The 9,774-nt window shown below is 36.1% G+C and overlaps 1 protein-coding gene across 1 annotated transcript; it reads left to right on the plus strand.

The window, feature by feature from the left end:
• Positions 1-6,555: 6,555 nt before the first annotated feature.
• LOC108488450 (acyl-coenzyme A oxidase, peroxisomal-like) lies at positions 6,556-9,571 on the plus strand. The gene is made up of 7 exons (XM_017792729.2): positions 6,556-7,195; positions 7,361-7,476; positions 7,586-8,466; positions 8,587-8,766; positions 8,849-9,015; positions 9,097-9,220; positions 9,306-9,571. The coding sequence occupies exons 1-7, from the start codon at positions 6,750-6,752 to the stop codon at positions 9,459-9,461; spliced, it is 2,070 nt and encodes a 689-aa protein (XP_017648218.1). The 5' UTR covers positions 6,556-6,749; the 3' UTR covers positions 9,462-9,571.
• The last annotated feature ends 203 nt before the right edge of the window (positions 9,572-9,774 follow it).

Consider the following 9,774-nt stretch of genomic DNA (forward strand, 5'->3'; position numbering starts at 1 on the left):
TATTTTTATACAAGAGATATAAAATATAGGGAATCGATTAATGGATCACACTGACTGAATCAATATATTAACAAATAACATAAATGGCTAAATTTGATAAAAATGTCAAATTTAAAAAAAAATTAGGGAAATGGGCCCATTTCTTGGATATTTAAGAGCATAGTCCAATTTTGAATAGAGAAAGAGAAAACGCGCCTAGCAGAACATGCTTTCTTGACATGTCAAATGAAAACGTGTCTTGTTAGACGCGCTTTCGGTTTCTCTCTCCTCAACCTTTTTTAAAGGGTTTAAGGTTTTTTAAGGTTTAAGGTTAGAAATTTGGAGAGAAAGACCCTACTATGTTTGTGTTTGAGGTAGACTTGTAATAGCTTAAAAGTATATTTGAGTTGACGGTGATGCAATATCACTTGAAGACTCACACATTTCATTTACCGTGTCAAGATAGAACCATTACCTAAGAAGCGCATCGCATTGCAACTCAAACTCGGAGTTCACGATGCTTATATGATCACAAATTGAAGTATAAGTAGAGGTCCTAGTTGATGGTGCTTAGTAATGGTTAGGAAATCAAGGTTTTAAGTTTTACATTACTTGAAGAGGCTCAATATATAAGTTTGAGACCATAATCATAGGGAAAAACAAATGGGCTTTCGAGTATAATCAATTTATTCTTTTTTTGCCATCTCTACCAAAAGTAGTATCATAAACCTAATTGTTCGAAACCTATGACAGAGTTGGATACAAGAGGATTATCATGGGGAGTGATTGTGGCGGTAGAGAGAAGGTAAAACTAGGTTAAGCCAACAACAATTGTAGTTATTAAAGAGGTTTTTAATCACAACAATCACTTTCGCCCTGAACGGACCTTTAGCTTTTCTCCACTGAAATAGTCACTCCTCTCCATGAAAGTCCATTTGCCCCTAACTCTGTCATAGGTTTCAAATAGGAAGGTTAAAGATACTATTTTGGTGGACATGGAGAAAAAGAATAAGCTGATTATACTGGAAAATCCTTTCGTTTGTCCCTATGATTATGGTCTCAAACTTATGTATGGGGTTTATAAAGCATCCTATTTTGGTTGCATGAAACATTAACCTGTGACTACATAACCACTATCAATTGGGCTCTGAAATTATACTCTAACCCGTGACCGTATAACCACCATCAACTAGGACCCTTGCTTATATTTCAATCGGTGACCGTATAACCACAAGAATTGGAGGTTGAGTTGCAAAGCGACGGACTTATAAGGTGATGGTTCAATTCCTATACTATAGATGAAATGTAGGGGGTCTCCGAGCACCACAGCATCATTGTGAACTCAAACACACCTTACAATTATCATATTGTCTTCCTTAAACACAAATTAATCTTTCTATCCAAAAATTTCAACACTCAACCAAAAGAAAACAATTTAGGAGAGATTTTTTAGGGTTTAGGAATAGTGGTCGAGGGAGTGATAGAGTAAGGGAGCAAAACCCCTTTTATATAGGCAACCGAATGAGGGAAAGAATAGGAAAAACAAACAAACAATGTACCACTTGAATCTGAAATTATCTCAAAAATTTCGGGTTGTCTAAAAACTATCCCAATGTCACATCCCAAGATCAGGGCTGGAAGTAATGTTTCGGTGAACTAGGATCACCAATCAGTTGGGCGAATTGAGGGTTTGCCAAGAGTTAGAGGAGCTGGGTGTTTGCTAAGGAAGTTTTAGCAAGGGTGTTTGAGTAGCAGTGTACGCCAAAAGAAGTGGTAAGGGATGCGTCAGTTTCAATGCAAGCAGGTTCGCTAATGTGTTGGCAAGTTAGGGGTTCACCAGTCTGTTTGGAAAGCTAGGTTTCGTCGATCAAAGATACAGTCATACTCAAATTAGGAAAAAGTGAGTTAGTGTATCTAGGAATACTTTACATGCAAGTAACAAGTTTCCTAAATTAGAAAAGGTATCCAAAGATATCTAGAACTCTTAGGTATATAAATAAGACCATTGATTCCGTGAAATTCTTTATTGAATATTCTATTATTAAAGTATCTTTTTTAAATTCTGTTTGTAGCAATCCGGGTAAGTCCTTATATTGTTAGGGTTGATTTTCTTTAGAGCTAGGTTCACATACTTATAAGAAATCTATATGTTCTGTTAATAATATATTTGTTTGTTGCGAGCCCATCGGACCATCTTCTAGTAAATACAAGGGCAAAGCCAGAATCGTTTAAGTTCTCCTTTTCTGGTAAGTGATTAGGTTTCGTTATGAGTATATTCCTTACTAAGTTTTCAAAAGTGTGAGTGATCGGTAACTGTTAGTTTATGGGTTCTTCAAAGGTATTCTGATTGTGATTGCTAATGGCTATGGTTTTCTAAAGGAAACCTTGTTTTCAAAACCCAGAAGTAAGATTTCTAAAAAACTCTATTTTGAGCTACGAACTTTATTTTCAAAATTACGATTTTGAAAAGATAATTTTAAAGCAAAGTTTTATGTGAGCTTCTATGCGAGCCTTTGATTATAAAAATGTTTTGAAAGAATGTTTTTAAGTTGTGTTTTTTAAAGGCACTTAACGTGCGAGCTTTTTATAAGAAAATGTTTTAGTTTTGCTTTGTGTGAGCTCTCTGCTAAGTTTATTTTGTGTGAGCTCTCTGTTTGGCATTCTTTTGTACGAACTCTTTGTTTGGCTCTGCTTTGTGCAAGCTCTTTGTTTACCTTTGCCTCAGTGCAAGCTTTCTATTCTGCATGCTCCTTAGTGAGCCTTCTGACTGGTATACCAATAGTGTGTATATTCACCCATGTTAAGTCTCACTCTACATGTTCCTTTGAGAGCATGAGCTTTTGTGAGCCTCACTCTGCATGCTCTTTGAAAGCATGGGCTTTTGTGAGAATTGTGATACATCTCATTCTGTGTGCTCTTCGTGAGCTAGGTTAGATATAACTTATTCAACGAGACATGTCTTCTGTTTGACGACCCAGTCGTGTGACCTAAGGCTGACTTTGTTCATGAATTCTATTATGTGCTAGTTGGTCTCATGACTCTCTTATAAACTCATATTTGATTTTGTTTTTGAAAAGCAATATGGAATCGCAGGATTTTAATGCTAGTCCCTTTTAAAAAATAAGTTTTTAAAAGAAAGAATTTCTAGGCATTTTTTTAAAAAAATTTGGTTTCACAAAAATAAGGTTTTCCGATGCGAACTGGGTCTTGCATCCTCACCTGTATACCCAACATGCAAAACATTTTCAAAACTAAAGTTTTCTACTATTTTCAAATGTTGTTTTTAAGGCATAATCTAATGGTTTCTGATTATTCATTGAGTGCTCCCCTGAACTCGCCCACTCCTCTCTTATTTCTCAAGTAAGTAGATGCGGATAGCATAGGCGAGGTCGATATCTAGCGAGGCACCTGACTGATACAATCAAACCATAAATATGGGCGATGGGCTTTTATTATGCTATTTAGAACAATAAATTACATTGTTAATTTATTTTCGAATTATTTTCTTAGTATAAAAGTACAATATGTTATTTATATTTAAGTTTACTCTATTTTTGCAAACTTGTTATGGATTTTGACTTCTGTTTTATAAGTAATAAATTGATGTTATTCATGCATGTCTATTTGTAAATTACTTGCATACCCTTGTAGCGTTAGTATTATTACATTAAAAACCCTAGATATGTTTACCATATTTACATACATACCCATAGCTTTGCAAACCCTTACATGTGTGCGAACCCACGGATTTATGCTAACCTTGTTTAATTGTGATAGTCTTTTGCATACATATTTCCTTATTTACGAAGCCTAATAATTAGTGAATCTATGATGCATGAGCAATTTAAGTGTTAAGTGAACTATTAGTATTTTGTGAATTTAAGATTTAAAAATCACTATATACAAGCTATGTATGATTGTGATGCGAACTTGTAAATATTTCTAAGTGTTTGGAATTATTGTTTCACTTAATAGTAAACTCTATTTTATTTTGCATGCGAACCCTTGTGTTTTATGAATGTATGGTTTTCCACTACTTTATCTTTATCTTCTTTATCTTGATCTTCACCTCAAACTATATCTTCATTTTCATCTTATTCCTCCTTGGTTGAGTGTGGTGTTGTTCTAGGTTGCCATCATATGTCGTCCGTTCTACTAACAGGTGGTTGCCAATATGAGCCAACTCAGTAAAACAATGACGTCGAGGGTGTTTGCAACATTATCAGCGGATAAATGTATGATGCCGCATAACTCGATTGTGGATAAAATGTTGGAATTATCAGCGATGTGAGATACATCGATGTTGTTGTAGGCATTATCATGTAATATAGTGTTAGGGACAGAGGTGGTGTAAAAAATATACCTGCATGCAGGGTACGATGGTGGATAGTGTGATGCTTGTGTAAAAATAACGGGGATAGTGAAAACACCAAAATAATATGAACCATACTGACTGGAAGTGGTGTAACCATCGGTGACTCATGTTGGGTTGGAGCTTATGATGAATTTGTTAAGGTAGCATTTATTCCTGACCTAGGATTCATGCGGAATCGTCTTGGCCTCCTACGATGACGTTACTTTGCCCTTTTCTCATTCGATAGTAGATATGACTTGTCGTGATGTCTAAATCATCTCATGTAGTCTAGAGAGGTAACCAATTTTAGTGCAAGAACAAGGTTGTGTATAGGTACGAAATTATACCTATGTTTCTAAATGTTGATATATTTTTCGTGGAATTTCATCCAATCTTTGTCGGTCTTCCCCCACCAGTTGACCTTGTGCAGTTCTTCGAGGTATTGGGGTGACGGCGGAATAGTTTGCCTAAACCCAAATTGGCATAGCACTCAGTTGGATTCGTGTATCTCTATTGTCGCGAAAACTATCAATGACACCTTGACTTGCCAGATATTGCAATTGGCAAAAAATTCGTCCGAGATGCATTCTTGAATTTTTGGATCGGCGTATGACATCAATTTAAACTATAGTATGAAATTATAAATTTCATTATCTATCTAATATTATGTTTCAAATCCTTACATAAATATTATAAAATTAAAAAATTCAAAAATTAATCTTTGCTTTCGATCGTTGATCTAATAGTAGTCAAATGTCTTCGAGCTCGCCCGCTATACCCACATGACTTGCCCCATTGTTTCACCTATTTAAATAATATTTTATTTCAAAAATATAATAATGAATAAATATTATGATAACTATATTATCAAATGAAATTTACTTTGTTACGAGTGGGAATCAATAAAGGGTGTTGACTCAAAGACATAAAAATGGTAACCAGTATCATGCTCATGACTGCAGAAGGAGTATACAACCACCGATTTTAAATTTTTATGGTTGCGTCACTCAACACATCTTTCGGTATAGTGTGGCCAACACAACTGATCCTTAACTGAGTCGCCTCACTTCTTTCAAGTCAACAAGTTGTAGTAGCCACCTTAGATGTACTAGGTTTTGAGATTTATCGAACATTAGAATACCCCCGATTAACCTCAAGATGAATGCTCGGGGGTATTGTTGCCTTTCAATGGCACTTGCGGAGTTGTTACAATATTTGAAAATTTCTTCCAACCATTTCATCTCTATTCGGCTACCAAAAAACTTCTCCAACACCTTGCCTACTAGTGCATCACAAATGTCGTTCAAATCGCCAATCTTTACGATTGGCCTATCCACCGATAAATTGATTTATAACGATACGTCCCCAAGTGTGATTGTACACTCATTGCATGAAGGATGGAATGTGTGTCTTGGGTCTCTATCTTTCCACCAGTGCGTTGACAAATGTGGAATCCAGTTTTCACCCCCTTAGCATATAAGACACATGCAAAAATCCCATCTCTTACAAGTCTTCTTCAATTACACACGTTGCCCTCGCAAATAAATTGAGGATGTACGTCTCTAAAATTCGATCTTGACTAATTATATAAACATAAAAAATTATAAATTTAACTATATTAACAACTTAATAATGAACTTAATTAAAATTAAAAATTAAAAATATTTTCTTACCATTTGTAATTAAATGCACAAAATGTGCTTGCTATCAAAATAAATTAGCGAATTATCATTATAAAAACCAATTAAAAACAAATAAGTTACGAAATATAAAATTAAAAGAACAACATCTTTAGAAAAATTATCTTTTAAAAACTGAAAACTAAAAACTTTAAAAATTAAGAGAATTAAAAAATGAGATTTGAATGTAAAAAGAAAAATTAACTTGAATTTATATAATAAATAAACTAGCTGTTTTTAGCCTATTTCCATTTTTTAAAATACATATTTCTCTAGTTTAGCTAATATAAATAACTGAATTAATTATAAATATTAAAAAGCTAAAATTTGAATTATTTTTAATTTCGTAATAATTTTCAGAAAAAATAATTACTATTTTTAAAGGATGAAATTAATATCGCATAAATTGTATTATTTTTTAAAATAGATAAACCAAATATGTGTGAGAAAAACCAAGTTTATCCATTCTGCGTATATGGGAAGATAAGAATAAACAGGACAAAACAAACTCTAAAGGTCAAATCCCACTCTGTCTCAAAAACTGCCACGTCATCACTATATCCATTCCCCCAAGTCCCCGCGCTAACTTAACGACTTTCCTTTCTTCCAATAAAAAATTGGCATGTCACCATGACTTTTATGTTTGAATTACTCAGTCCCCTCCTTTTCTTCACATTTTCAGAAGACAAACCACCGCTTAAAAAAAAATAATAATAATCCCCCGGTGTCGTAAAAACATGAACCCAAATCAGACGGTGGAGGATGAATCCCATCCGTACATCACCGCCGCGAGCCGCCGTATCCAGCTTCTGTCCCTTCACCTGACCCCGCTTCCACCTTCTCAACCTTCACCCCAGCTCAACATGCTAATATGCGCCAAGGCGGCCAATAAACTGGAGGTTGACAAAGTCTCTCTCTCAACCTACATGAGAGGGAAAAACAGGGATATTCAAGAGAAAATCATTGAATTTTTCGAGTCAAGGCCCGATTTACAAACCCCGGTCGGGGTTTCAATGAATGAACATAGGGAGCTTTGTATGAGACAGCTGGTTGCGTTGGTTAGAGAAGCAAAGATCAAGCCTTTTAGATATGTTGTTGATGACCCTGCTAAGTATTTCGCCATTACTGAAGCTATTGGGAGTATTGATGTATCTCTTGGGATCAAACTTGGCGTCCAGTTTAGGTATATTAAAGATTCAATCTTGGTTGCTTTTTGGAGTTTGGGTATTTAAATTTATGAAAGTTATTCATTTTTTAAGTTTTGGAATCTATGGTGTTTTTTTTTTTTTTGAGGAATTTATTGGTTTTGGATTAATCGTAGTGAGTTGGAATGCTTAAAATTGTGCAGTCTTTGGGGAGGTTCAGTGCTAAACTTAGGAACTGAAAAGCATAGGGATAAATATTTTGATGGAATCGACAATCTGGATTATCCTGGGTGTTTCGCCATGACAGAACTACACCACGGTAAGCTCTCTGTTTCAACCATGACAATCTGGATTTTCTTGTTATAAATTATGGTGGTGTTTTTTATGTATAAAAAACTAAACTGTGAAATTTATGTGGATTTTGAAAGGCTCAAATGTACAAGGTCTTCAAACCAGGGCAACATTTGATCCAGTTACAGATGAATTCATCATTGACACACCAAATGATGGAGCCATCAAATGGTGGATTGGGAATGCTGCAGTTCATGGCAAATTCGCAACAGTTTTCGCTAAACTCATTTTACCAACTCATGACTCCAAAAAAGTTTCCGATATGGGAGTCCATGCTTTCATTGTCCCAATAAGGGATTTAAACACTCTCCAAACACTTCCCGGAATCGAAATCCACGATTGTGGCCATAAAGTTGGCTTGAATGGAGTTGATAATGGAGCACTGCGATTCCGTTCGGTTCGAATCCCCCGAGATAACCTTCTTAATCGATTCGGCGATGTTTCTCGAGATGGAAAATACACTAGTAGTCTCCCTACTATAAACAAACGTTTCGCTGCCATGTTAGGTGAACTTGTAGGTGGGAGGGTCGGCCTTGCATATGCTTCCGTTGGCTTCCTCAAGATTTCGGTCACTATCGCTGTTCGATACTCCTTACTACGCCAGCAATTTGGTCCTCCCGAACAGCCTGAAGTCAGCATTCTAGATTATCAATCACAACAGCACAAGCTCATGCCGATGCTGGCTTCATCGTATGCATTTCATTTTGCTACTCATTATTTGGTCCAGAAATATTCGGAGATGAAGAAGATGCACGATGAACAACTCGTTGCTGATGTACATGCACTTTCCGCAGGCCTTAAGGCCTACGTGACATCATATACAGCAAAGTCATTGAGTACCTGCAGGGAAGCCTGCGGAGGCCATGGATATGCCGCTGTCAACCGGTTTGGTAGCTTGAGGAACGATCACGATATTTTCCAGACATTTGAAGGAGACAACACAGTACTTATGCAACAGGTTTCAGACAAATCAACCTTGCTTGAAAACTTACAATGTCTTTTTTCAGTTTTCCTTCATTAGACCTTGAATTTGCTTTTTGATACAACTTAATGGGAATTCTTCTTGGGATCTATCTAGGTAGCTGCTGATCTATTGAAGCAATATAAAGACAAGTTCCAAGGTGGTTCTCTTTCTGTTACATGGAACTACTTGCGAGAATCTATGAACACATACTTGTCGCAGCCGAATCCTATAATTGCTCGATGGGAAAGTGCTGATCACTTGCGAGACCCTAAATTCCAGTTGGATGCCTTCAGGGTGAGTGTTATCTTTGTTATTGTACATTATCGTTTCATAGTGTAAATTGTAACAATAAGATTTCTCCAATTTTGGTTTTTAGTACCGAACCTCAAGACTGCTCCAAAGTGTAGCAGCACGGCTCCGGAAGCACTCGAAAACTCTAGGCAGCTTTGGTGCTTGGAATAGGTGCCTGAATCACCTTCTGTTGCTTGCAGAGGCTCATACTGAGTCTGTCATCCTTGCAAAGTTTATCGAAGCTGTGCACAAGTACATCCTCAACTCTAATATTTTCCGCTTGCCATGCGCATACTTTCTGAGTTTCTAACTGAGCTTGAAATTGAATTCCAGTTGTCCTGATGCAAGTAGTAGAGCTGCTCTAAAACTCGTTTGCGATCTTTATGCGCTGGACCACATCTGGAACGACATAGGAACTTACCGTAATGTTGATTATGTTGCTCCTAACAAAGCCAAGGTATAGAGTTCAAATCAGAAAGAAGAATAGAGCATATGTCCCAAGTATTGGTGTTTCATTAGTAACTCTGTTTTCCTTTATGCAGGCAATCCACAAGCTCACAGAGTACCTATGTTTTCAAGTGAGAAACATTGCAGGGGAACTTGTCGATGGATTCGATCTTCCGGCATCTGTTACACGAGCCCCGATTGCGATGCAGTCAGAAGCATATGCGCAGTACACGCACCATATTGGGTTCTAATGACTTGCCCCCCGCCCCCCCACCCCCCAACCCAAAAAAGAAAATATGCAATGTCAATCGCCATATGCAAATAAATTTAACCCAAAAAGATACCCAAGTGGTTTCCTTGACTGATAGGAAATTTTTTAGCCTTTTATCATATTATTTTCATGAAAAAAATCAATGTAAAATATATTTTATTTATGACAAAATATTTAATAATTATTATTAGTGGAATGATAAAAATTTGTGTTCAAATTTTGTTTGAAGACATCATTTTAAAAACTTGAAAAGATAAAAACACCATCATAATAAATAGAAATTAATATTAGTT

The sequence above is a fragment of the Gossypium arboreum genome, chromosome 10 (assembly GCF_025698485.1).
Source record: "Gossypium arboreum isolate Shixiya-1 chromosome 10, ASM2569848v2, whole genome shotgun sequence".
Classification (NCBI taxonomy): domain Eukaryota; kingdom Viridiplantae; phylum Streptophyta; class Magnoliopsida; order Malvales; family Malvaceae; genus Gossypium; species Gossypium arboreum.

Coding starts and splice junctions, on each gene's coding strand:
- LOC108488450 (XM_017792729.2), top strand. CDS start 6,750: ATGAACCCAAATCAGACGGTGGAGGATGAATCCCATCCGTACATCACC. Junction 8,467..8,586: donor ACACAGTACTTATGCAACAG/GTTTCAGACAAA, acceptor GGATCTATCTAG/GTAGCTGCTGATCTATTGAA. Junction 9,221..9,305: donor TTGCTCCTAACAAAGCCAAG/GTATAGAGTTCA, acceptor TCCTTTATGCAG/GCAATCCACAAGCTCACAGA.